This window comes from Bos javanicus, chromosome 19, assembly GCF_032452875.1.
Source record: "Bos javanicus breed banteng chromosome 19, ARS-OSU_banteng_1.0, whole genome shotgun sequence".
Classification (NCBI taxonomy): Eukaryota; Metazoa; Chordata; class Mammalia; order Artiodactyla; family Bovidae; genus Bos; species Bos javanicus.
Genome location: NC_083886.1, coordinates 62,867,972 through 62,895,578, shown reverse-complemented (window position 1 = coordinate 62,895,578; position 27,607 = coordinate 62,867,972). Strand labels below are relative to the sequence as shown.

Sequence of the window (27,607 nt, the reverse complement as noted above, 5' to 3'; positions counted from 1 at the left end):
CACCACTTAAATGTAACAAATGTTAGTTTACTTCAGATCTTTTTTCAGAGAAATAAAACCCTGCAGACACAAGTGAAGTCCATCTGACCCCTTCTCCTTCTGAGAGATGACTGCTGTCTTCAAGAGGTTGTGTATCTTTCTGACTTCAGTTTTAAAACTTTATTATTATAATTACATCCATAATACTGTATAGTATTTTATGTATGTTTCATATACTGTATCTATGTATATATTTCTACAACTTGCTTTTTTATTCAGATTAATTTAAAACTATCTCATCGCCAACACTATTATCTGCTCACCTTTGGGTTCCCGAGAACAGCGATTCCTAAAGACAGTTTTCTTTTTTGGCCACCACTTAACTTTTTAGCCTGATTATCTTTGATAGCCTGCATGTCTAAATCCAGTAAGACTCTCTGCACCTATGAAAGGCAAGTGTGAATAAAAGTTGTTTAAATCTCATTATTTACATAATTATCAACACTACTTTCTAAGTGTTCCACTTTAATACCAACCTTTAAACTGCTCTCCTGGTATAGAATTTAATTGTGACGCATTGCTGCTGTTGTCTAGTCACTAAGTCTCATCTGACTCTGCAATCCCAGGGACAGAGGAGCCTGGCGGGCCACAGCCCACGGGGTTCTCCAGGCAGGGACCCTGGAGTGGGTTGCCATGTCCTCCTCCAGGGGATTTCTCAACCCAGGGATGGAACCTGTGTGTCCTTCATTGGCAGGCAGATTCTTTACTGCTGAGCCACCAGGAGAAACCCAATTTGGACACATACCCACCTATAATTTTGAAATAAAAAAAAGATTCCTGATGCGAGGGCCTGTTTTACTTCTGTGACCCCTGGCCGGTGGGGAGAAGGGGGTCAGTGCATAGGCTCAGTGTGTACGCGTTTGTCTGGCAGGGGAAGCTGGTAGGAGTGAAAAGAAAAGAAACCCACACGGAGAGACTGGAGTCCTCCAGACGGAATGAGGACGTTTGCTATGTGCTGCAACTTTGCTCCAAATTCCATCTGATTCTTTATGATGACTTTCTGCACACTGGCTCAGAAGAGGTTTTTATATTTAGATTTTCAAGCATATTTTCATTACACAGGTTACTGCAAAAGGTTACTAATTTATAGTGAATAAAAGTAAAGGTTTCTAGACAGATAACATACTTCCTGTATGACATCATTGGCTGGTATTCCTTTGATTGATGCCAAAATGGACAAGTTTTCCTCTACCGTCAGGACATCAAAGTGTATGTCTAGCTGTGGACAAATGCCAATCATTTTCCTGGCTTCAAACATTTCATCTATTTCTGAGACTCTGTGTCCATATATGGATGCGAACCCTAAAAAGCAAAAAATACATTTACATTAAATATATTAAATACTAATATATATGTTTTCAGATCAGATCAGTCGCTCAGTCGTGTCCGACTCTTTGCAATCCCATGAATTGCAGCACGCCAGGCCTCCCTGTCCATCACCAACTCCCGGAGTTCACTCAGACTCACGTCCATAGAGTCGGTGATGTCATCCAGCCATCTCATCCTCTGTCATCCCCTTCTCATCCTGACCCCAATCCCTCCCAGCATCAGAGTCTTCTCCAATGAGTCAACTCTTCGCATGAGGTGGCCAAACTACTGGAGTTTCAGCTTTAGCATCATTCCTTCCAAAGAAATCCCAGGGCTGATCTCCTTCAGAATGGACTGGTTGGATCTCCTTGCAGTCCAAGGGACTCTCAAGAGTCTTCTCCAACACCATCAATTCTTTGGCACTCAGCCTTCTTCACAGTCCAACTCTCACATCCATACATGACCACTGGAAAAACCATAGCCTTGACTAGATGGACCTTTATTGGCAAAGTAACGTCTCTGCTTTTGAGTATGCTATCTAGGTTGGTCATAACTTTCCTTCCAAGGAGTAAGCGTCTTTTAATTTTATGGCTGCAATCACCATCTGTAGTGATTTTGGAGCCCAGAAAAATAAAGTCTGACACTGTTTCCACTCGTTCCCCATCTATTTGCCATGAAGTGATGGGACCAGATGCCATGATCTTCGTTTTCTGAATGTTGAGCTTTAAGCCAACTTTTTCACTCTCCACTTTCACTTGCATCAAGAGGCTTTTGAGTTCCTCTTCACTTTCTGCCATAAGGGTGGTGTCATCTGCATATCTGAGGTTATTGATATTTCTCCCAGCAATCTTGATTCCAGCTTGTGCTTCTTCCAGCCCAGCGTTTCTCATGATGTACTCTGCATAGAAGTTAAATAAGCAGGGTGACAATATACAGCCTTGACGAACTCCTTTTCCTATTTGGAACCAGTCTGTTGTTCCATGTCCAGTTCTAATTGTTGCTTCCTGACCTGCATACAGATTTCTCAAGAGGCAGGTCAGGTGGTCTGGTATTCCCATCTCTTTCAGAATTTCCCACAGTTTATTGTGATCCACACAGTCAAAGGCTTGGCATAGTCAATAAAGCAGAAATAGGTGTTTTTCTGGAACTCTCTTGTTTTTTCCATGATTCAGCAGATGTTGGCAATTTGATCTCTCGTTCCTCTGCCTTTTCTAAAACCAGCTTGAACATGTGGAAGTTCACGGTTCACATATTGCTGAAGCCTGGCTTGGAGAATTTTGAGCATTACTTTACTAGCGTGTGAGATGAGCGCAATTGTGCAGTAGTTTGAGCATTCTTTGGCACAGCCTTTCTTTGGGATTGGAATGAAAACTGACCTTTTCCAGTCCTGTGGCCACTGCTGAGTTTCCCAAGTTTGCTGGCATATTGAGTGCAGCACTTTCACAGCATCATCTTTCAGGATTTGGAAGAGCTCAACTGGAATTCCATCACCTCCACTAGCTTTGTTCGTTGTGATGCTTTCTAAGGCCCACTTGACTTCACATTCCAGGATGTCTGGCTCTAGGTCAGTGATCACACCATCATGATTACCTGGGTCATGAAGATCTTTTTTGTACAGTTCTTCTGTGTATTCTTGCCATCTCTTCTTAATATATTCTGCTTCTGTTAGGTCCATACCATTTCTGTCCTTTATCGAACCTATCTTTGCATGAAATTTTCCTTTGGTATCTCTGATTTCCTTGAAGAGATCTCTAGTCTTTCCCATTCTGTTGTTTTCCTCTATTCCTTTGCATTGATCACTGAAGAAGGCTTTCTTATCTCTTCTTGCTATTCTTTGGAACTCTGCATTCAGATGTTTATATCTTTCCTTTTCTCCTTTGCTTTTCGCTTCTCTTCTTTTCACAGCTATTTGTAAGGCCTCCCCAGACAGCCATTTTGCTTTTTTGCATTTCTTTTCCATGGGGATGATCTTGATCCCTGTGTATACTAATAATTCAGTTATTTGTATGTATTAATAACAGACATAAAATAAGAGTTAGTATACAGCTGGAAGACACAACACACCCTGATTTCTATACAAACGGTGATCTGCTTCCACTTATATTCCAGCCTCATTTATATTCCCTATAAATGGCCTTCATTTTCAGGGCATATTACAGAGCAGAGAGCAAGGGGTCAGAGGTTTCACACTAACTGCCCACTGATGCATGACTTACACTATTAACAATACTCCAGCAACAATTTCCCCTCATTTCTAAGCACTACGCAGTGGCAAAGAGAACAAAGAAGTTAAAATTTACCCCTGACCAGCTGCGTGACTTTGGGAAAATCACCTGATCTAAATTCGAGCCTTCTTATCCTATAAGCTGAATATTAATACATCCCGCTTTACTTAAGAACTAGTAAATCAGTGTGATAGTGTGGGAAATTGTATCAAAAATACATAAATCCTTACATCAATGAAAGATATTATAAATACCATCAGAGAGTGACACAGAGATAAGAGACAAAATCAAACTAATTTTAAAAGTCAAACCCCTGCTGGTGTGTGGCAGAGGCCGACACAAGATGGTACAGCAGTTACCCTCCAATTAGAAAAAAAAGTAAAACCACATCTAAAAAGATGCAGATTCAATACACGGACACTCGGCCCCTTCTTAAAGTGAAATATTTACTGCCCTGCAGCTCTACGTGACTGTGGAAAACCGGAGCTGCTGTACTAGATTCTCACCTACAGGGCAACCACATACAGCAATTACACATTTGAGGTATTGCTCTAAAAATCCTAAGGAGACTGTACTGACATTTGTCATTCTTTCCTTCTGAACTTACTGGTGCTCACTTAGAAATATTCATTTTCTCAACCAAAATGTCTATAGGCCTCATTTAATTTCCAATTAATTGGTTTATCCTTCCTTGAAAATGAACAATAAATATAAACACAAGTAAAATATCTAATAAAACAGGTACAAAATTAGATCATTTTTACTTAAATATGACTGAATCATCTTTATTTTCTGCTGAAGAACAAACAAGTGTAATAAAAAGGAGAAAAAAATGAACACAGAAATTGATACCAAATCACTGACAAAAATCAATCAGTACATATTTCAAGGATAAGTAAATGATCACGGTCCTTTAGTTACTAACCCTAATAAAACAAATTAGCAGATTCTTAAATCAGAAAACTCTTACCCTCTGAGGGCGGGCACAGCCCGCACAGAATATTCATCAGTGTGCTCTTTCCTGTTCCGCTGTGGCCAAGCAGGGCAGTGATCTGGCCTTCGTATATGTCAAATGATAAACCTAGTGCAGGGAAAAAGGACGTTCAAATGTGATCTTTATTTGCTGAGTCTTGCACAATAAGGTAAGTCATAATACTTGGGCAATCTTGAAATAAATCAATAGATTTAAAGACAGAAGTTACCAGCATATTTAATAATCTAAGATTTAATATTGTAATACAACAATAATTCTTTCTTATAGTCAACAGTATGAACAGTAAGAAAAGGTAACACAAAATAAACTTTTATTTCTTTGTTACACTGACAGAGTCAGAGCGGGCACAAAATATCGGGAGGGAGGTTTCTATGTACCCACTTTTGGGAACTCCCGAGGGTATTAAGAAAGCCCATGGACAGAAGGAGCCTAGTGGGCTAGTCCATAGGGTCACAGAAGAGTCAGACACGACTGAGCGGCTAAACAACAAAGGGAATTAAAGCAAAGAGAAGAACAAAAGTTCGTTTCCAAAGGTATTTAGAGGCATGTTAAAATTATCGGCAAAAAATCATGAGTTAACCAACAGCATTTTGTTGGACTCACTAAGTCGAGTCTGACTCTGCGACCCCATGGACTGTAGCCCGCCAGGCTCCTCTGTCCATGGGATTCTCCAGGCAAGAGTACTGGAGTGGGTTCCCATGCCCTCCTCTAGGGGATCTTCCCGACCCAGGGATCGAACCTGAGTCTCCTATGCCTCCTGCACTGGCAGGCGGGCTCTTTACACTAGTGCCACCCGGGAAGCCCTGTGTACACATGCGTGACAATAAAATTAAAAGAGCACAGGTTTGTTTTAAGAACTGACAACTTTTCATCTTAGTAGGTATTACTTTTTTCTTTTACTACTTTGACGTTGAACTTTTCATCTTAGTAGGTATTACTTTTTTCTTTTACTACTTTGACATTGTTAAATTTATTCTGAACATTAATCACATAAAGAAAGTATCTCTAGAGACAAGATAGAAAATTGTGGTAAAGGAGTTTAAATTTTCCATTTGTACCTTAATCCTACAGACTGAACACTAGGAGAGTTACTCACTTCTCAAAGCCTCTACATTTTCACCTTTCTTTCTGTGGGTCTTCTGAATACCACTGATTCTGAAAAACACCATTTACTACTTTAAGTATTTAAAGCAATCTCCAAGTGTGTATCTCTGTGCATGATACTTTTAAGCAAAGCTGTCATATTTAACAGGAATGAAGTATCTTCCGACTAAAACAATAAATCAAAGAAACCTGGCAACAATAATAAAAGTATTTTAAAGAAACTATAAGAAAAGAGTATATTACTTCTCTCCATTTTAAGTGTAATTCATTCATTTTTCATGACAAGCCAACCTCTAAAAAGAAACTGAAACATTTGACTTAAGCAATTTACAGATTTCTTATTTCATATTTGATTCTTTTCCATTTGTAATTAATTAATACTTGTCATATCGGTTAAGAGAGCTTAAAAATCAGATGCTATTTCACATCAGTACATGTTTCAAACTGTCTCGAAGTGATTCTCTCATTGCACTTTAAATGTTTTACATAATTTTTTAAAGAATTAACAGTCTTGCTCATTAGTTTAATTTTTACTCTTAAGAAGGCTGACCACCAGTCCACTGATTGCATCTTAAATACCTAGTTCTCCTTTGCATTTATATGTTTTTCTTAAATTAAAAAACACAAACTATACTTTTTCTTTCACTTTTCTCTCTTTTCTCCTTCTCCTTATTTTTTTAAATTTGGTTTTGACTGAACTAGTAAGGAATAGTTATGAATTTCTCTGGTTCTCTGAAATTAAGCTGGTGTGACAAGTTAATTATGTCACAGTTTCTAAGGGTCTATCAAATTAACAGCACAGTTTAATGTCCGGCATGTCTCAGACAATGCAGCTCGAACAGAAATAGAAAACTAGTATCTATTGCTTTAATTTACATGGTTTTAGTAGCTAAGTAGTGTCCAGCTCTTGAGACCCCATGGACTGTGGCCTACCGGGCTCCTCTGTCCATGGCATTTTCCAGGCAAGCATATTGGAGTGGGTTGCCATTTCCTTCTTCAGGAGATCTTTTCAACCCAGGAATTGAACCCAGGTCTCCTGCATTGCAGGCAGATTCTTTATCAACTGAGCTATGAGTGAATCCCTCTTAATTTATATAATGAAGAAATTTTAAAATGGCTTAATTTTATAAATACTAGATTTTATTAAAAAATTTTCTATTCAAACGTAAAATGTCAAACCTAGCAGCAAATTTATTCTAAATGGTTACAAAGAAAATAAAAACTTAAAAGAGAATTAGCCCTTGATACTGTTTTTTAAAAATCACAAAATGTGCACCAAATCTCCTAAAATACCATGCTTACATACATTACATAAAAGACAGGATTTATACATGGCATGTCCCATCAGCAGTTCTTAAGACCTAAACTGCCAGAGATTAAATCATACCTGATGGCTTCTTTTCCTATAAATTCTGAAGAAACAGGCTCAACAATTTCACTAAAACTAACATTCCCATTCACGTTGCCCTCTGATAACTCCTTATAATTCCTTTTGCTCTTTGACCAATATGATGGCTTCAGAAAATAAAATGATGATCTCCGTAAGCCAAATTCTCCTGAAAAATACAGGAAAAAAAAAACACACACAACTGAGTTATCCTAACAAATTATTTCTGAAAACTAGTGTTTAAATCAGATAGGCAGTCTGTGTAAACTAAGACAACCTCAAGTTCAGACATATATTACTAAGTCATCAATGTGAGAAAAACAGAAGTCTTACTGACAGATAACTCTTATCCATAAAGTTTCAGGGCTGCTGCAAGTCCATGGAATGTAAAAGGTAAGCAAAGCACATTTTCCACCCTAGAGACTTCCATCATTATGAGGACACGTACATGCCTAATGGCTAACACGAGGCACACAACGTGAGGCATGAGTGCCAGCAAGAGTTCAGAAGGTGAAGAGGGTACATCGCGGTATTCTGAAGGTTTGAGTCAGCATCACCTTAGTCTTTGGGAGCGGACAGTATTTGGAAAGGCTGCTACAGCTCACAGAAAGGACTTTTTCGATGCAGGAGAGTAACAGAGCAGGGCCAACACAGGAGACTCCAGTCTAGCTAGCTGCCCACGGCACAGGCAGGCTTCCTCCCTTTCTCCCCAAGGAATCAACACTCCCCATCCTTTCTAACACGCCCCCACTGATGACCACGTTTCAGAGGGAGCCGCTCCCAACTAGAGAGAGTCCAGTGGACCAGATGGGCACCATGCAGGCTCTGGCGACTCCTCTGCTTCAGCCACAAGCAGGCACCAACTAAAGAGAAGAGAAGGGCTTGCTGGGCACAAGTCTCCTGTCCCTCTCCCACTGGACGTGAACGAAGTGCAACCCCGTGCAGGCACCAGGAGATAAATCCACCAGACTCTGAGACAGGAGCAGCAACATGGAGAAGGTGGGACCCTGATGACACAGCCAAGCAAGGCAACCAACTGGGAGCCCACCCTGACTCTGGACTCTGAATGAAGAGACTGATTTCCTTCTTGTTTAAGACAATTAAAAAAAGGTCCTCTGTTACATGAGTAACTAAACATAATCTAACTGATACACTGGAGATGTGTTTAAATAAACAGGACTGAATGGATGGATATAAAATACAATAAGGAGAGGGTAACAGTGGTAACAAGGGACTGAATGTATAAAAGCATCGTGCAGGACATCAACACTCGACAAGTTTCTTTTTAATTCACCAGGATGTGCTCAGCAAGGTTTCTGAGCAGGTGATCAGTTTGACTAAAGGCAATGGCAAGGTTCTTAGACAGACTTGAGGTAGTAATTAGATGAGCACTACTGCAATGGTCTAGAACAGTGCAGCCAAACAGGACTTTGCAACAGTGGACAAGACCTCGTCTGCACTGTAACCAGTGACCAGGCGCAGCTGCTGACCCCTCGGCAGGTGCCTGCGCTGCTCCCTGGGGGCTCAGCTGGTAAAGAATCTGCCAGCAATGCAGGAGACCCGGGTTCAACCCGTGTCAGGAAGATCCCCTGGAGGAGGGCGAATCTGCCAGCACTGCGGGAGACCTGAGTTCAACCCCTGGGTCAGGAAGATCCCCTGGAGGAAGGAAAATCTCCCGGCACCGCGGGAGACCGGAGTTCCATCCCTGGGTGGGGAGGATCCCCTGGAGGAGGGCGAATCTGCCGGCAACGTGGGAGACCTGAGTTCAACCCCTGGGTCAGGAAGATCCCCTGGAGGAGGGCATGGCTGTCCACTCCAGTATTCTGGCCTGGAGAATCCCGTGGACAGAGGAGCCTGGCGGGCTACAGTTCATGGGGTCACCAAGAGTGGGACACGACTGAGCGACTGAAACAACATTCGCCCTCCTGAGGAAGGAATTGCTCATTTGTTCAATTATAAGTAATTAAAACTTAAAAGTCACAGGTGTCTTGTCATGTAAGACTGCAGATCAAGAACACAGACAAAATGAACGAGGAACTCAAGGGGGAGAGGAAAGGGGGCAGGAGTTATTTAACGGTATTTTGAACCTGCACAGGTTTGAGGTAGGTGGAGGATAAAAGACACGGGGATGGGAGAGGTTACAAGGTTGCTCCACTGTCTCGGACCTTAGAGGGTACAATAGTGAAGCACTTCAGCCAAAAAAATGGACATGGGGAAGGACTGAGTTAGGAAATTCAATTAGGGATTTAAGGCTTTCAAAACACTGGTCTCTTTTTGCCCAGTCTCCTTACATTCACTGGAAGTTAAGGTATAAGGTACAAAATACAATTACAATTACATTAAAAGCTGTTAACAGTGAAAACGACTTAGAGTGCTGCTAAGTCGCTTCAGTCGTGTCCGACTCTGTCCGACCCCACAGACGGCAGCCCACCAGGCTCCCCCGTCCCTGGGATTCTCCAGGCAAGAGCACTGGAGTGGGTTGCCATTTCCTTCTCCAATGCATGAAAGTGAAAACTGAAAGTGAAGTTGCTTGGTTGTGTCCAACTCTTAGTGACCCCATGGACCACAGCCTACCAGGCTTCTCCATCCATGGGATTTTCCAGGCAAGACTACTGGAGTGGGGTGCCATTGCCTTCTCCACGACTTAGAATACTCAGCTAGAAAAAAATCTAAAATTAGGTTAACCCACAGGGAGCTCAACCTGGTGCTCTGTGACAACCCAGAGGGGTGGGATGGAGAGGGAGGTGGGAGGGAGGCTCAAAAGGGAGGGGACATGAATACATGTGGCTGATTCATGTTGATGTATGGCAGAAACCAACACTATATTGCAAAGCAATTATCCCACAATTAAAAATAAATGAATATTTCAAAAAGAATATTAAAAAATCAAAAACAATAAACCATTAATCTTGTAAGAAAAAAAAAAATTAAGGTAACTTTAGGTGGACAAAAACCTGAAAAATCTTTCAAGTAAAATTCAGTGACTATCTGCGTACCTGGAACAACTTGATCAAGATAAACAGCCAAGAGGGCGTAGAAAATGCTGTTAAGAATCAGCATCATAATAGCAATGATTAGAGGACACGGGCCTTCAGTCAAATTAGAAACTAAAGCACCTTCATCAACGTCTTCTAAATGCATGACCTGAAAAACAGAAATGTCCACCTGATAATACAAAAATAGTCAAAAAATAAGCAAAAGCTAACATTATGTCCAGAGTCAAGAAACTGGGCCGCTTAGGAGATTAAATGGTCTAGCCAATGAGTAATATGAACTTACAAAGAAAACAATAAAAACTTGACCAAAATATGAGTTAATCACAACAACCCTTTCTGATCCTGTTTTTAAAGCTGTGTGTCAGTTTTTGCAGCATGTTTCTTTAGTGCTATGGCTATCAAATGAAATGAAAACTGATGCTAGCAAAAGGGTTTACGGTCCAGAGAAGTCAAACAAGTTATCAGAGGATAAACTTATGGTCAGCACCTTTCAACCCTGAAAAGGGAGAAAGTTCTATAACTAATTAACGCTATTAAATTATTCATAGCAGATGTACTGACAGAGCAGAGGAAGGACAGTAGTGCTGAGGTCTCGCCCAGGTTGCAGGCCCGCCATGAGGCAAACAGACTCTAACTGCACATGGAGGGTTTCAGCATCCCCGTCCGTGAAACAAAGGTGGATTACATGGCACCGAAAGTCCTTCCCACTCAACACAAACCCGTGAACCTATAATCCTGTCTTTCTCAGTGAAGGGGAATGCAGTGGATACTCAGAACATGCAACACCAGCTTTGAGGTCTCAAATAATTCGCATCCGTTAAACTTGATATTCACAAACAATTCAAGTCCTGCAAATAGAAGTCTATCCAGCCAATGTGAATAATCTCTTATATGAAGTAATCACATTTTTTCTTCTTTATACATTAACTAAACACATGTTCTAATATATAAAGCAGTTTTTGTGAGAATTTTCCTCTTAGAACCTCACTGCTCTTAAAAACTAAGAAAAATCACATTATAAACACCAATGAACATGAAAGAGAAAGTTGCTCAGTCATGTCCAGCTCTTTGTGACCCCATGGACTATACAGTCCATGCAATTCTCCAGGCCAGAATACTAGAGTGGGTAACCTTTCCTTTTTCCCAGGGATCTTCCCAATCCAGGGATCAAACCCAGGTCTCCCGCATTGTGGGTGGATTCTTTACCAGCTGAGCCACAAGGGAAGTCCATAAACACCAATACTATTCAGGTAAAGACAATCCCCTGAGTCCTGGACTTATAAAATCCACCAGGGTTTCCCTGGTGGCTCAGATGGTAAAGAACATGCCTGCCAATGCAGGAGACCTGGCTTCAATCCCTGGGTCAGGAAGACACATTTTTCATGACCGTAGTAGTGAGATAAGAACTACGGTTGTCCAGGTACTAAGTCGTGTCCGACTCTTTGCAACCCCATGGACTGTAGCCTGCCAGGCTCTTCTGTCCATGGGATTTCCCAGCCAAGAATACTGCATGGAAGAGGGTTGCCATTTCCTCCTCCAGGGGATCTTTCCAACCCAGGGGTCAAAGCTGTGTCTCCTGCGTTGGGAGGTGAGTTCTGTACAACTGAGCCACCTGGTGCTTTAACCAGTGACTTCTAACAAGCTGAGTTGTTCCAATGAAACAGACTACTGAGTTTCATTAAAACAAAAAGTGGAGAGCTCGCTGATAAAAAGGTCATACAAATGAAAACCTTAAAAATGGAGAAAATATAAATGAAATCAATATAAAACGTTCTCTGGTTTTCAAATAGCATCCTTTCCCATGTTTATTGTAAAATAACTTTTTGCAAACCAAAGACAGGATTCATGGTAGTATAATACGCTGCATGGCAGTGGAGAGAAAGCAAGCATCTGGGAAAGCAAGATTAAACACTTTACGTACCTGTGCGATGCCAATCAGGAAAGTGCACTGACAGAAGGGACTGAGGAGCCACACTAACGATGGGGGGAAACTTTCCATGAGGACTATCAAGAGGCCAACAAATCCAAAAGCCACGGTGACTAAAAATTCAACTATTCCCACATGCTTTGATTTTTTAAAAAGAGGCGTCAGCATTAAAGCAAAAAACACCTGTAAGATACAAATGTTAATGTTAATGCATTGTTCATATACACTGATGTAAAAACAAGATTAAATTTTTGCTTGTGAAAATACAAGCTATTTTCATTAGAAACTACATTCACTAAAATTCAATTAATTTCTAATTAATTCCTTGGTGGCTCAGTGGTAAAGAATCTGCCTGCCAATGCAGGAGACACGGGTTTGATCTCTGGGTTGGAAAGATCCCTGGAGGAGGAAGTGGCCACCCATTCCAGCATCCCTGCTCGGGAAATATCAAGCACAAAGGAGCCTGGTGAGCTATAGTCCACGGGGTCCCAAGGAGTTGGACACACACGTCTTAGCAACTAAAGAACAACAAATTTCTAAAGGTCATGCTGAGATATTTACTTTTCATACAAATAGTGCTATACATTAACAATATAAACTGACAAATATTTAAAACTGCTCTTAATCTATGTAATAGGCAAACATGACCATCTCAATTCCACAGAAACCAAAAACTATCAGGCATCTCTGCAGTTAGACATGTTCAAATACGAACAAAACAACTCAGCAAGCTTTCAAATAGAGGACCCAGCTTTTAATGTGTTGATAAGAAACAGAGGCAGTTAACAACCAGGCAACTGTATAGAGAAGCATACACGTTATTTGAGGCAGGCTTCCATGCTGGCTCAGCTGGTAAAGAATCCACCCACAATGCGGTAGACCTGGGTTCAATCCCTGGATTGGGAAGATCCCCTGGAGAAGGGAAAGGCTACCCACTCTAGTATTCTGGCCTGGAGAATTCCACGGACTGTATAGTCCATGGGGTAGCAAAGAGTCAGACACAACTGAGCAACATTCACTTTCACATACATGTTATTTATAAATTATCATGTTAAAGAGCAGAGATGATAATCAAAATATTTCACAACTGATACAGCATGGGACGTGAGCCAATCAGAATGGAAACTAGGACCACGGAAAACAAAGGCTGGGGGCTTCTCTGGTGGTCCAGTGGCTAAGACTCCATGCTCCCCATGCAGGGGGCCCAGGTTGGATCCCTGGTCAGGGAACTAGACCCCACAGGCTACAATTAAGACCCAGCGCAGCCAGATACATCCTTAAAGAAAGCAAGCAGCGCCTGGTGGTGCACAACCAGCATTTAGCCAAATACCCGGCCCGTACCAGCACTGTCAAAGAATTAAATTTACAAAGATGTATCTTTACACAGCATCATCCTGTAACACATATTACCTTGAAACGTTTAGGATTTCACGAAAACAAAAATAGAGTCTAGTATAAGACCATCCTGCTGCTGCTTCGTCGCTTCAGTCGTGTCCGACTGTGCTAGCCATAGACAGCAGCCAACCAGGCTTCCTGTCCCTGGGATTCTCCAGGCAAGAACACTGGAGTGGGTTGCCATTTCCAAGGCATAAATGTGAAAAGTGAAAGTGAAGTCGCTCAGTCGTGTCTGACTCTAGCGACCCCATGAACTGCAGCCTACCAGGCTCCTCCGTCCATGGGATTTTCTAGGCAAAAGTACTGGAGTGGGGTGCCATCTGCTCCACAAGACCATCTTAATGGTGTATAAACCCAGTTATATGAAGATCATAAAAGACAGACTCAGAGGAAATATGTGTGGAATACATCATATGAAAACTAGTTAAATTTAAACTTGAGAATATTTTGTAACTTTCCTAAAAATGAGGAGGTACAATGATACAGCTCATTCATCAGAATTAACCGAGGAACAATCCTGTCTTTCATGGGAAGTCGACTGGAAGTAAACCAAAACATAAGACTTTACTGTATTAATCAAATATTTTGACAGTTCTTTATTCCCATTTCAAGTGAAAGTACTTACGGATGATAAGCCATAGAGGAAAAAAAGGAGAAATATCACAAAGCAGCTACTCTGAGGGAATAAGGAAGACGCTGTTGCGATGACTGCCATGAGAAGGGACATGAGAAAAATCAAACTTGTGTAGAGAAGAACCCAGGAAAGCCTAAAAGGGGAACAAAGACACAGTTATGGCTAAATACACGGGCCTTAATAATTAAAAAAAAATCATTTTAAACAAAACTTCAGCTTTATTTTAGCCGTTTCATTCTTAAATTTAAGCCAATCACTTCATTTCTATGTATGCTCATGTACTGAAAATTAAAGCTCTTGTATGTAATGAAAAATATAGTACTGGTTAAGCTGTAGATAAAATTATCAAGTTATCATCTCATATAGAGATAAAGTGGTGATTATCTTCCCAGGAGTCAAAAAAAACTTACAGATTTATAGCAAATCACAATTCATTTAAATCTAGTACTTTCAGAAGTTCAACAATGCACATTCTGATTTTCTTAAAATACAAAAGAGTTTAATGACTGACGATTTTCTTTATGGTACACGCGGCAACTGAACTCTAACGGCTTTTGGTACTTTAGATAGTTGTAAAGGCCACCTTGCTAAGCAACAACGTTATTACTATGGAACTCAACGTGAGACCAAGATCAACAACAGATTCATCACAGGACTCAACGTTTTCCCTCAAATCAGAGCTCAGGGGATTTGAGCCTGAGTGACTGACTGCCCCACAGTCTATTATTTTGCTTTTGTTTTTCAAGTTAGCAGGTAACTTACTGCAAAGCATCATAAAAACCACCAAAAGAGGGTCAAAAGATACCTAAACTACCAAAATTAAATCTAGCATTTTACAGAGGCAGAAATGAAGCACTGAGAAACTGATCTGCCTAAATTCTTCCAGCTACTGTCTCCTCACAAAACATTTAATATTCCAGTGTGTCTCAGAGACCGACCACTAGTGAAACCCCCAGAGTAAGAAATGAGCAAAGACGATGTCACATGTCGTATGAGGATAACCCCATATGTAATACGGTTCAGCTGCTGCATTGAGCTAAATGGAATAAAATGGTTGATAATAACAACTCATATTTGATAGTACTAACATCTCCGTCTAGTCAAGGCTATGGTTTTTCCAGTGGTCATGTATGGATGTGAGAGTTGAACTGTGAAGAAAGCTGAGCGCTGAAGAATTGATGCTTTTGAACTGTGGTGTTGGAGAAGACTCTTGAGAGTCCCTTGGACTGCAAGGAGATCCAACCAGTCCATCCTAAAGGAGATCAGTCCTGGGTGTTCATTGGAGGGAATGATGTTGAAGCTGAAACTCCAATACTTTGGCCACCTGATGTGAAGAGCTGACTCATTTGAAAAGACCCCGATGCTGGGAAAGATTGAGGGCAGGAGGAGAAGGGGACGACAGAGGTTGGATGGCATCACCAATTCAATGGACATGGGTTTGGATGGACTCCGGGCATTGGTGATGGACAGGGAGGCCTGGCGTGCTGCAATTCATGGGGTCGCAAAGAGTTGGAGACGACTGAGTGACTGAACTGAACTGAATGTTTCCCCCAAAGTAAGGTCAAAATAAATGTTCTTACCGCATAGTGGGGAAAGTACGGAAAACATACTTGGAATTGTTTATAAAATTTCATGCCTCTATAAAATTATCATTGTACAAAAATGTTAATGTGCTTATTGGTGAACTTTTTCATTTGTTTCTCTGGAAATAATTATTTGCTGGAGCTTTGTGATGAGTCTCAAACTCCATGACAAAGGTGGGAACTGCAAGAAAAGAGGTTCAGGACCTCGTCGAGTCCAGTGAGTAACAAAACTGCAGTACTGAAGATTTGTAGAACTTTCGCAATTATTAACCACACTAAATAACAAAGTTTTATTAACATACCAAAAGGCCGTGTCATGAAGTCCCATTATCTTTAAAAACTCTTTTAACTTCTTCTCTTTTTCTGCTACGATATGAATTGCCAAAAAGTATCCAAAAGGTGAAAATGCTATAACTAGGTATATTAAAATTACTCCTCGGGGAAAGGTGTCTATTTCTACAACAGCCGTTTCTCCCATAAGAACAGCTTTAGTTGACTCCAGCTCTTTCCAAAAAGAAACATTGGTCTTCATCTACAATCAAGAAAATGTAAACACATTCAGTTAACTTAGTTCTGAGAGCAGCCCCTGAAATAATGAGACAATCACATCCCCAGAGTTAGTCCATAACCTACTGCAAACACAAGCCTCAGAACACTACGTACCAGAAACAAAGTGGCTGCCCCCAGTATCACGGTACTGCATAGAGCATTGCTGTCATGCATTCTGGAAGCATGTCAGAAAGTTTAAAGTTTGAAGTTGGGAAGTACACATGTTTTTATTAAATAATTTGTCAAAGAAAATAAAACTGCACAATAACCATCTTTAGTGACAGTTATGTATGCAACTTAATAAAAATACATGTTTATAAAATTGAGGAGTTAAAGAATGATGACAAGTGCCATGAAAGAATAACTCTCTTTTTAAAAAATGTTCTTTTAGGTAGTAAGTTCTATTGTTTACAAATATATATACATATGCAGCATGCATAGAGACAGGATAATAGAACTATGCATGCCCTATGACACTCTTCTGCCTTGTGTTCACGTGAACGGCTACAAGGAGCTCTGCTCCACCTGTTCGTGTGGTGAGGTCTGGGCTGTGGCAGCCAAGGTCTTTGGCCAAAACACAAACAGGTACTTCAGCACCATCAATGCAACATGCCCTCTACTTATTTCACAGTCATCAGCCTGCGCCTGTGTGTTACTGAACACTGTATCTACGATACGTTTCTGCCACGCTGGGAGAGCCCGCAAGACACTTGTGTATCGTCTCATGCAGCTCTAACAGCGGCTCTGTCCAGTAAGCATTACTTCTGCAGTCATTTCACGTGTAGCAGTCTAACAACCGACAGTGACAGGGCTCCCTCCCAAGGTCTGCGGTTCATTTCTACTAAAACGAGAAACACTGGGTCAGGTCTTCAGAGTCTAAACACAACATTTATACACAACAACTGGAGTGGCAGTATACTACTAAAACACAGGAACGAGAGCCCAACAGCCACAGTCTTAACTAGCTCTGCCACTGATCGACTGAGGCTTGGAGAGCCACTTCATCTTCCTGTGTGTCAAGTGCATAAATGAAATGCAGACAGAGCCCCAGCCTCACAGAGGTGTCAAGACTCAATGGGCTGGTGCTAGTACACAAGGGGGAAACAACGTTTTGCAGATGAGTGACAAATATCTGTTAAAAATAAGATCGACCACTATGATTAAGATAATAAAGGTAACTTCTTTAAACTAAGTTATTCTTATTCAAGGGGAAAAATCTGCAAATACAGGCCTTTCATAAATATTGCCTACAGACAGCACAGACAGGATAACACAGGCATACAGAGTGCTGAACAGTGTGCTTGGAGACCATGAAACAAAAGTGGGTTTCAAAAAAAATTAAATCAGAAAATATGGCTTCTTCTTTCTCTTTTTTTGTAAAGGAGCTGACCTGCGTGATGCAACTTGGTACACGTGACAGCAGTGAAATGAACTTCAACGGTGAAGACATGGGGCATGGTATGAACCCTTGCCTTCCTTCAGCACCTTTACCTGTATGATGGCTGCGTCTATCGAGGCCTGCAGAACCGTGAACCCTGAGGACCAGAACTGGACGGCGTCACACGATGGGGAACAGCCAGCTACAGAGGAAACGCGTGAGAGGTAAGGCTCAGCACAAGGAGGCAGCGCCCAGTGGGTCACCACAGCGACACAGCTGATCCCTCTCTAACAGAAACCAGAGCGACACAGCTGATCCAGCTCTGACAGAAGCAACGAAAAGCTCTGAAAAGAGCAACTGCCCTCCAAAGGCAAACAAAGTCTATCACACCCCTTACTGTTTATTTGAAATGTTTGAAATCAGAGAGTTACATGTTTTAGGATACTGAGTAGTAAATGCACACAAATGGAAGCAAATAAATCAGTGGCTGCTGCTCAGGGGCTAAGTCGTGTCTGACCCTGTGCAACCCTAGGGACAGCAGCATGCCAGGCTCCTCTGTCCTCCACTATCTCCTGGAGCTTGCTCAACTCATGTCCTTTGAGTCTGTGATGCCATCCAACCACCTCATGCTCTGCTGCCCCCTTCGCCTTTTGCCTTCAATCTTTCTCAGCATCACGGTCTTTTCCAATGAGGTTTTTTAAAACAAGTCACTTTTCTGGCTTAAGGTAAGTCATTTTACAATGAATTATCAGCTTTAAAAGCTTTCCAGATGCAAAGGCAGGTCCAAGTGAAGAGCACAGAAAAAAAGGAAAATTATCTGAAGGCTTTTTGGAATCAAGTCACAAATATAAAACTTATAAAACTAGTGACTTTAACATTGTTTCAATAACTGTTTTTGGTTGATAATTATTTTTTCAGAGGCTTAGGCATTGAAGGCTGTTTTCCATGTTTCAAACATAGAATTAATAAAGTTTATTGGTGGAAGAACTTGAGATTTTAAAATATGTACCATACCATGTACAAAAACAATTATGTGGAGAAAAGAACATAGACTTAGAAAGTCATATAACTCAAGATAAAATCGTTTACTATAAATCACACGTGCATGACTGGTAAGCCACTTAACTAGCATGAGGCTCTTTGCAACCCCATAGACTGTAGTCTGCCAGAGTCCTCTGTCCGTGGTGTAATCCAGACAAGAATACTGGAGTGGGTTGCCATTCCCTTCTCCAGAGGCTCTTTCCAATCCAGGAATGGAACTGCAGGTGGATTCTTAACCACTGAGCCACTGGGGAAGCACAGTATAAATTATACTTCATATTATATATGTAGCTGTGGATACACAGATATACACACATGTTCTCATGCTAGAGTTGACAGTCTTCTGATCTGAATAATTATAGCTGGAAATTTCAATGTAGGACTCCATCAAAATTTGCATTTGAACTAAGAGCAATAAAGACATGCATTTAATTGATTTTCATTGACCATTTAGGGCTACTTGCCTCTTGAATCCATATAAACAGAAGATACTGGAATCGTATCAGGAAAAAACCGGAGCTCGTAGGACATGAAGTCTTTGAACACAACGCCTACAAAGGTGTCAGACTTGGAAAGACTAGATGTTACCAATTCTTTTTCATCTGCATATTCTTCAATAGTTACAACTATAAAATAACAAAACAAAACTAGCTCAAATACATGAATAGTTTATTATAGTACAACAGACCAAATTTACCTTTATACTTGATGAATGTAGTATTTTATAAGCATTTGTTGAATGCTCTAACTTCTTAGATAATGAATACAGCTCTTCTAAAAACCAAACTAAAAAGTAACAAACATCAAAGTTGTGCAATTTTACAGACACTATTTCTTTCTTATCTGTCATTTGACTATACATAAGTTATGTGTCAGTGTAACACATAAGCTATTAACATGATAAATTAGAGCATACACTTTACATGTAATATATGTAGTTCATTTACCTATCTCAAGTGAAACCATGAAATAACTCCTTGATAAATGAATGGATACTTTATTTTCAAATATTCCTTCTTAGGAAGAAAATTCCACAATCCTTCTCAGAAACAAAATACATATTTTGGTAACTATGATACAACTCTTCTTTGAATAAAAATTGACATTTAAACCCAGTATTGCTTATTTTATCGTATACGAATATGCTTGCTTTATAAATGGCCCATGATATAAAATATTAAAACATAGAGTATGCTATAAATGAAAGTTTCACAAGAAACACAGGCCAGTAGAATCAAATGACGTTAACATTTTTTTAAAACTCTGTATGGTTAAAGGATATATACCTAAATGTTAAGAACGGTATTTACTCAATAAAGCAAACAGCACAACACAAAAGAGGCTGTCTGTAAGGGACAGGACCCACGCCAGCTCACAGTACCGTCAAGAAGGTGATCCACAGACACTTTCTGCATGACGCTCCTCGTGATGTTAGTCGCGGGCGTGAATCCAAGCACGACGTTGGTGAGGACGGACGCGTCCAGGGCACTGAGTTCTACATCAGGCACTTCTTCATATTTCTTATTTGGATGCATCATGCTAATTAATATTAACCAAAACAAAAAAAACAGTGGAAAAAGAATTTCCTGCAACACAGGAAACAAAATGATTACAAAGCATAACAAAGGCAGCAAAAGTCATCAAGCTTTCTATGAATATAACTAATACTAAGAAAAAAACATGAAGAACTTGGGTCTCCTTTCTTAAGCACAAAAAGTAAAAGCACTTCTATCCTTAAAGATATATTGTGCTGAACCAAACCCAACAGCAATAATTTTTCCTTTACATTCAATTTCACTAAAATATTTTAAAATTCAAGTCACCATAATATATTTAAGTGACATAAAAGCTAGTATTTAAACATCTGAGATTAATAATATCAAATATAATAATAAATTTATTCATATATAACTTTAAAGTGACTTACCAATTATCTATAACTCAAAGACACCATAAAAATGTTTTTGAGTCTGAATTAAGACTTATGTTTAATTATACCTAGATTTCTACTCCTAAAACTATACTCAGTTACATTCAATAATTGCCTTTAATGGGGATGAACTATTTACTGTTTCATCTTGCTGTTTAATTGTTCTGCCAAAAGAATAATACCATTCTGTCCTTTAAAATCATTATTGACTGGTCGTCCAGAGTTCTTACTTCCTTTTATCTCTTAGATCAATGTATGCTAAACAAATAAATATATAATAAAATGATGTATGCTTGTGGAGACGGATATGTGACATAATTGTAGTAATCCTGGCCAATTCAACCCAGAGTCCGAAAGATGGGAGGCCATGGGGAGGAAATGTGGAATAATGTTCCAGGAAGTTATTTGCAGAATTTATTTTTCACCTCATGAAACAGGAAATACATGCCTTGAGGTTCAAAATCAAGCACTGACATGAAAGTCACTAAATTTGGAAACTTATCAACATTTTTGACATTTAGAAAACGTTGGATAACTTAGATATTTTTTTCTGAGGCTAACACAGTAAGTTTTCACTTCGCAAGCAACATTATAATAAAAGTGCATGCAGCAGAACAAATCATCTCTTAAAGACAGGACACAGTGAGGTGAGACATGCTGCAGTGATGCACGGTGGCTGAGCAGCTCACCTGAGCACTGCTCTTCTTGGTCCTGCATTTCACCAGGTAATTCTTGAGGAGCAGCGTTCTCGTCTGCCTCCAGACCCCGTCTTCCCGAACTGCAGTCGCCATATTTTCTAGGCTAGTTTACTGGAGAAGGGAGAGTAGAGGGAAAAAATACTGCAACCACACAGTCACGTCTAGGCCATTCTTAATGTTAAAAACAGACAGACAGATGTCTGAGTCGCAGATCAGATAGTTAAGCACACTCCACACCATCTCTCCTACCTGGACAGGATGCACTGAACAAAATGAGAAGGTTCTGAAAGGTAAACAGCAGCTTGTGAAACCAGCGAGGGCCCACTGGGAATCTGAAAGCAGCAGGGAGGGAAAATGGGCAGACGAGCTTAGGGAAGCAGACCACTGCCCAGATGCAGACGGGTAGCTGGGTGGCACACGCGGGCAGATCCCAGCTGCACTGCAGAGGCTTCTGAAAACTAAACTGAAATTAGACCCGAAGCTCACAGACTGTGGGCAGAAACTTAAGACCCGAACCTAACCAGGTGGATGGCATGTTCGCAGAAGATACCAATGTTCTCTGCAGGATGAAAACAAAACTCGAGGTCTCACACCACCCAGCATCGTTCCACTCATGAGGCGTGTGGAAAACACCAACTCTGTTAGGAGAAGAAAACCCATAGATGCCGATACCAAGGTGACCCAGATTTTCAAATTATCTGACAAAAACCCTAAAGCAGCTGTTTAAGAGGTACTCCAGCAAACAATGGTAAGAAGACAATGAAAGAAAACACTCATTTCACTCTCGAAAACAACCCAAGTGTCAGCAAAGAAACAACACTTTAAAAGCAGCACCAAGTAGTAATTTCAGAACAGGAAAACACAGTAACAAGGCAAATCCACAGAAAGGGCTCAACAGCACAATGGAGACAAGAGGAAAACAGTCAGTAAACCTGACATAACAAGAGAAGCTATTCAGTCTCAAAAAGAGAGAGAACAAGCTGTGTGTGTTGTTTTTAAACAATTAACAGTATCGTTTCTCAGAGAACTGAGATAGGAAGAGTCTAACATTCAAATGGCCAGAGAGGGAGAAGTGTGTTAATGCTGGACAAATACTTAAAGAATTAATGGCTAAAAACTTCCACGATCTGGCCAGAGATGAAAAGCCTGAGTTTCAAGAAGCTTGACGAAGCCCATACAGGATAAATTGAAGAAGTCCACACTTAGACACATCATAACCCAACTGCTAAAAGTGAAAGACAGAGAAATCCTGAGAGCAGCCGGAGATTAACCACGTGCTTTGCTACAGGGCAGTGATGCTCCGAATGAGAGCAAATTTCTCGTAAGAAACTCTGGGGCTAACGGGGGGTGGGGGCGGGGGCGGTCCTCGTACAGAGCTGGCGGGGCGCAGAGAGGTGGCGCTGCTGAGACAAACACTGCCGCTGGTCCCCGAGGGGAAACCAGAATTCCTGTGTGACTCCACTCCTCCACTTGTAGGTATTCACCCAAAAGAACTGGAAACAGGGGCACAGACAAATGCGTGTGCACGCAGGGTCAGAACTGCCAAGACACGGAAACAGCCTGAATGTCTATCAACAGAGCGGGGGACAAGTGGAGGCGGTGCGCACACACGACTCACTGTTCAGCGCAAAGAGGAGTGAAGCACTCACACACGCTACGACGTGGGTGAGCCTCCGGAACGCTGCAGTGAGCGCTTAACAAGCCAGACATGAGAGGTCAAGCGTGAGCCCATCTACATGACATTTCTAGAACACACACATCCATAGAAATGGAATGTGGACAGCTGGTTGCTGGAGCAGAAGGGGAGAAAGCGCTTAGTGAGTCAGGGGTTTTACTTTGGAGCGACAGAAAAAACCTCACCTCTTTTTTTTTTTTTTTTGAGCTGTATGACCTAAACCACCGCATCACAGGCCCAGTATCCCTCTCCCAGGGTAAGCTGATCCTCTAGGGGCCCTTCTGCGAGTGGACCTCTGTTGGAACTATCTCCGCTCTTCAAAGAGGCTATGTGAAAGCAGCAATCAGAGTGGCCAGCCCCCCACTGGTTCCCTCCAGGGGCCTTATCCCCATCTGCTTGCCCCTATAACCCAGAATGCCTGCAAACTAAAAGGCATTGAGCGGGCAGCTCGGAGGAGACGCCCAGACGGTTCTGATAAGCCTCCTTCCCGGGCAGAATTCGCTGCCTTGCTTTATATAAACGCATCTGATGGGAGCCACTGGGGTGACTCCCGTCCACAACAAGCACCATCTATTCCAGGCTGGCTGGCCATCTCCTCCTAGATAAAAAAGCAGGCGACTTTTTAGAGGCAGCTCATCTTAACCCCCAAAAGTCAATATACATAACTAAAGTTGGGATCAAATAAACATCCTCTTTACAGGTACAGAAGACAGACAAAAGGGTTATTTTTTAAATTTAACGACTGGATTACAGACAACTTTTCTCTGTGCTTTTTTTCTATTTTCCCATCAATATGTGTTCTATAGACAGTGGGGAAAAAAAAACAAATTACACAATTAGACATACTGTAAAAATAAGAAATGAATAAATTAAAAAAAGCAAAACTAAAGCAGTCAGGAAAGGAAGATACACTAAAAATAAATTCTTCTAACAGCCTCATGGATGTTATATCAGATTCTGTAAAGAACTGGTAATCTTCTCGAGGCTGATGAAAGAAAGGAAGAATGGAAGGAGGGGACTGGGAGGGAGACAGGCAGATGGGTCATACTTGTTCAAGGATGACTTCCTACAAAACAAACATAGAAACACTAACCAGCAGAGCGGCAAGAACAGCCTCAAGTCCTCCGCAAAGCACACTGATTTAGCGTAGTGGGTGCCACTGAATTATTCATTCGAATTGAACACTGCATGCTTAGTTCTTTGTTTTTAGAGAATGGGCCCCTCGTAAGGCAGCTGATGGACTCCCAGTAGTTTTCCTCCTTTGAGAAGTGCTCCCTGAACTCAATTAGAGTTGATGGCCTTGCCTGAAGTCCAGGAACCTCTGCACCTGCCCACCGCAGTCAGGGCTTCTTAAACCATCACCGTCACCCCTACTGCCACTGAGCTGTGCCGATTAAATCTTCTTCTGGCAGCATGGAAGTTTTAACTAAGAGAGCAGGGCTTGGGGATCGTGGAACAGAGTAATAGAAACATCTACGAGAGTTCATACGTTCTTGGTACTAAGTTTTCCCCAAAGGTTTGGTACCTACTGTGCCCAAAACTTGATTCTTCTTCCTTGGAGTATGTGAAATGCCCTGATACCCACCCAAAGTATTTCATTTACCCTGAAGGCAGCCAGACCAGACAGTTTCTGTCTCTGCTATCAATGGACTCAACCAGCGTAACAGGATAATGTGCTCCTAACTCCATGGTTAGGACGCTCCCAAGGGTAACCAAGACTGTCCAAGCGAAGCGCGGCAGTAACCCAGGGAGACGCTCCACGCCTGCCCACCTCCCCACCCACGAAGGGCAGGGCACCCACGGGCGTGAGCGTGCAGGGCGGCAGAAAGCTGAGGACTGCTGTTGCAAAGGTTTTCAAGTGGCTTAAAAAGTAAGATTAACAGGGAAGCATCTCTGCAGAAGATGACACAAGACAACTAAGCAAAGAAGTCACGCTGGTGTCTGTTCAGCCTATTTGCCCCTTTCTTCCAAAGCAAAGTCCCAGGACTTCCCTGGTGGTAAGGTGGTTAAGACTGTGTGCTCCCAACGCAGGGGACCGGGGTTTGCTCCCTGGTTGGGGAACAAGATCCTGCATGCCACAACTGCAGCCACATACACACACGCACACAGACACACACAGACACACACACACTGACACACGCACAAACGCGCACACACACAGTCCTGCACACACATACACACAGACCCACACACAGCCTGCTGCACACACACACAGTCCTGTACACACATACATGCACACACATAGACCCACACAGACACACACAGTCCTGCTGCACACACACACACACACACACACAGATGCACACACACAGACACATACACACAGTCCTGCTGCATACACACACACACACTGACACACACACAGTCCTGCTGTACACACACACACACACACACTGACACACACACAGATGTGCACGCACACACTGACACACACACAGTCCTGCTGCACACACACACAGTCCCTTCTTCAGCAGAAGGTGCTTTCCCCCGTCCTCCTCCTGCCCCGAGCTCCATCCCAGATGGACTACCTCCCCATCGCTCTTCCTCAGCCAGACTGCCCTCCACCACTTTGTGCTCAAGTCTCTCAGGGAGCAGGGCTTCCCAGGAGGCTCAGTGGTGAAGCATCCGCCTGCAGTGCAGGAGCCCCAGGTTCGATCCCTAGGTCGGGAAGATCCCCTGGAGAATGAAATAGCAACCCACTCCAGTACCCTGTCTGGGAAATCCCATGGACAGAGGAGCCTGGTGGGCTACAGTCCACACGGTTGCAGAGAGTCAGACATGACTTAGTGACTGAACAACAACAAGAAAAATCTCATGGTTCTAATATTCTAAAACTCTAATCATGTGAAAAATGTAAATGTCAATAACTTTGACCTTCTATCTACTCAAGTTATTAAAGTGAAACATCCTTTTTTTTTTTTTGGTTGTTTACAAACCAGCTGACATTACTTTCTTTGTAGCAGCCTGAAAAAAGAGACACTACTCTGAGAATGAAAACATCTTTTTTCTATTTTTTAAAAAATGTATTTATTTTACTTTACAATATTGGTTTTGCCATACATTGACTTGAATCCGCCATGAGTGTACATGTGTTCCCCATCCCGAACCCCCTCCCACCTCCCTCCCTATTCCATCCCTCTGGGTCATCCCAGTGCACCAGCCCTGAGCACCCTGTATCATGCCTCAAACCTGGGCTGGCGATTCGTTTCACATGTGATATTTTACATGTTTCAATGCCATTCTCCCAAATCATCCCACCTTCGCCCTCTCCCACAGAGTCCAAAAGACTGATCTATACATCTGTCTCTTTTGCTGTCTCGAATACAGGGTTATCATTCAGTTCAGTTCAGTTGCTCAGTCGTGTCTGACTCTTTGCGACCCCATGAATCCCAGCACGCGTTACCTTCTTTCTAAATTCTATATATATGCGTTAGTATACTGTATTGGTGTTTTTCTTTCTGGCTTACTTCACTCTGTATAATAGGTTCCATTTTCATCCACCTCATTAGAACTGATTCAAATGTATTTTTAATGGCTGAGTAATATTTCATTGTGTATATGTACCACAGCTTTCTTATCCATTCATCTGCTGATGGACATCTAGGTTGCTTCCATGTCCTGGCTATTATAAACAGTGCTGCGATGAACATTGGGGTACACGTGTCTCTTTCAATTCTGGTTTCCTCAGTGTTTATGCCCAGCAGTGGGATTGCTGGGTCGTATGGCAGTTCTATTTTCAGTTTTTTAAGGACTCTCCACACTGTTCTCCATAGTGACTGTACTAGTTTGCATTCCCACCAACAGTGTAAGAGGGTTCCCTTTTCTCCACATCCTCTCCAGCATTTATTGCTTGTAGACTTTTGGATAGCAGCCATTCTGACTGGCGTGAAATGGTACTTCATTGTGGTTTTGATTTGCATTTCTCTGATAATGAGTGATGTTGAGCATCTTTTCATGTGTTTGTTAGCCATCTGTATGTCTTCTTTGGAGAAATGTCTGTTTAGTTCTCTGGCCCACTTTTTGATTGCGTCATTTATTTTTCTGGAATTGAGCTGCAGGAGTTACTTGTATATTTTTGAGATTAATTCTTTGTTGCTTCGTTTGCTATTATTTTCTCCCATTCTGAAGGCTGTCTTTTCACCTTGCTTATAGTTTCCTTTGTTGTGCAGAAGCTTTTAATTAGGTCCCATTTGTTTATTTTTGCTTTTATTTCCAATATTCTAGGAGGTGGGTCATAGAGGACCCTGCTGCGGTTTATGTTGGAGAGTGTTTTGCCTATGTTCTCCTCTAGGAGTTTTATAGTTTCTGGTCTTATGTTTAGATCTTTAATCCGTCTTGAGTTTATTTTTGTATATGGTGTTCTATTTTTGTATATGGTGTACATAAGTGTTCTAGTCTCATTCTTTTACAAGTGGCTGACCAGTTTTCCCAGCACCACTTGTTAAAGAGATTGTCTTTTCTCCATTGTATATTCTTGCCTCCTTTGTCAAAGATAAGGTGTCCATAGGTGGGTGGATTTATCTCTGGACTTTCTATTTTGTTCCATTGATCTATATTTGTATTTGTCTTTGTGCCAGTATCATACTGTCTTGATAACTGTGGCTTTGTAGTACAGCCTGAAGTCAGGCAGGTTGATTCCTCCAGTTCCATTCTTCTTTCTCAAGATTGCTTTGGCTATTTGAGGTTTTTTGTATTTCCATTAAAATTGTGAAATTATTTGTTCTAGTTCTCTGAAAAATACCAT

General features: G+C 41.5%; 1 protein-coding gene across 4 annotated transcripts in view; it reads right to left on the bottom strand.

Annotated features, from left to right (window-relative positions):
• ABCA5 (ATP binding cassette subfamily A member 5) overlaps positions 1 to 27,607 on the bottom strand; it is a 62,833-nt gene that overhangs the window by 27,806 nt on the left and 7,420 nt on the right. For 3 of the 4 annotated variants that reach the window (XM_061392992.1, XM_061392989.1, XM_061392990.1), the window contains exons 2-14: positions 21,180 to 21,299; positions 19,942 to 20,146; positions 19,025 to 19,186; positions 17,633 to 17,721; positions 15,895 to 16,124; positions 14,001 to 14,142; positions 11,975 to 12,163; positions 10,054 to 10,201; positions 7,058 to 7,226; positions 5,663 to 5,721; positions 4,543 to 4,653; positions 1,166 to 1,341; positions 303 to 422 (exon numbers count right to left, since the gene is read on the bottom strand). In XM_061392992.1, coding sequence (XP_061248976.1) covers positions 303 to 422; positions 1,166 to 1,341; positions 4,543 to 4,653; positions 5,663 to 5,721; positions 7,058 to 7,226; positions 10,054 to 10,201; positions 11,975 to 12,163; positions 14,001 to 14,142; positions 15,895 to 16,124; positions 17,633 to 17,721; positions 19,025 to 19,186; positions 19,942 to 20,146; positions 21,180 to 21,281 — 1,902 coding nt within the window. In that variant the 5' untranslated portion in view covers positions 21,282 to 21,299. The remainder of the gene's footprint in view (positions 1 to 302; positions 423 to 1,165; positions 1,342 to 4,542; positions 4,654 to 5,662; positions 5,722 to 7,057; positions 7,227 to 10,053; positions 10,202 to 11,974; positions 12,164 to 14,000; positions 14,143 to 15,894; positions 16,125 to 17,632; positions 17,722 to 19,024; positions 19,187 to 19,941; positions 20,147 to 21,179; positions 21,300 to 27,607) is intronic. The other variant, XM_061392991.1, reaches the window with a different exon arrangement.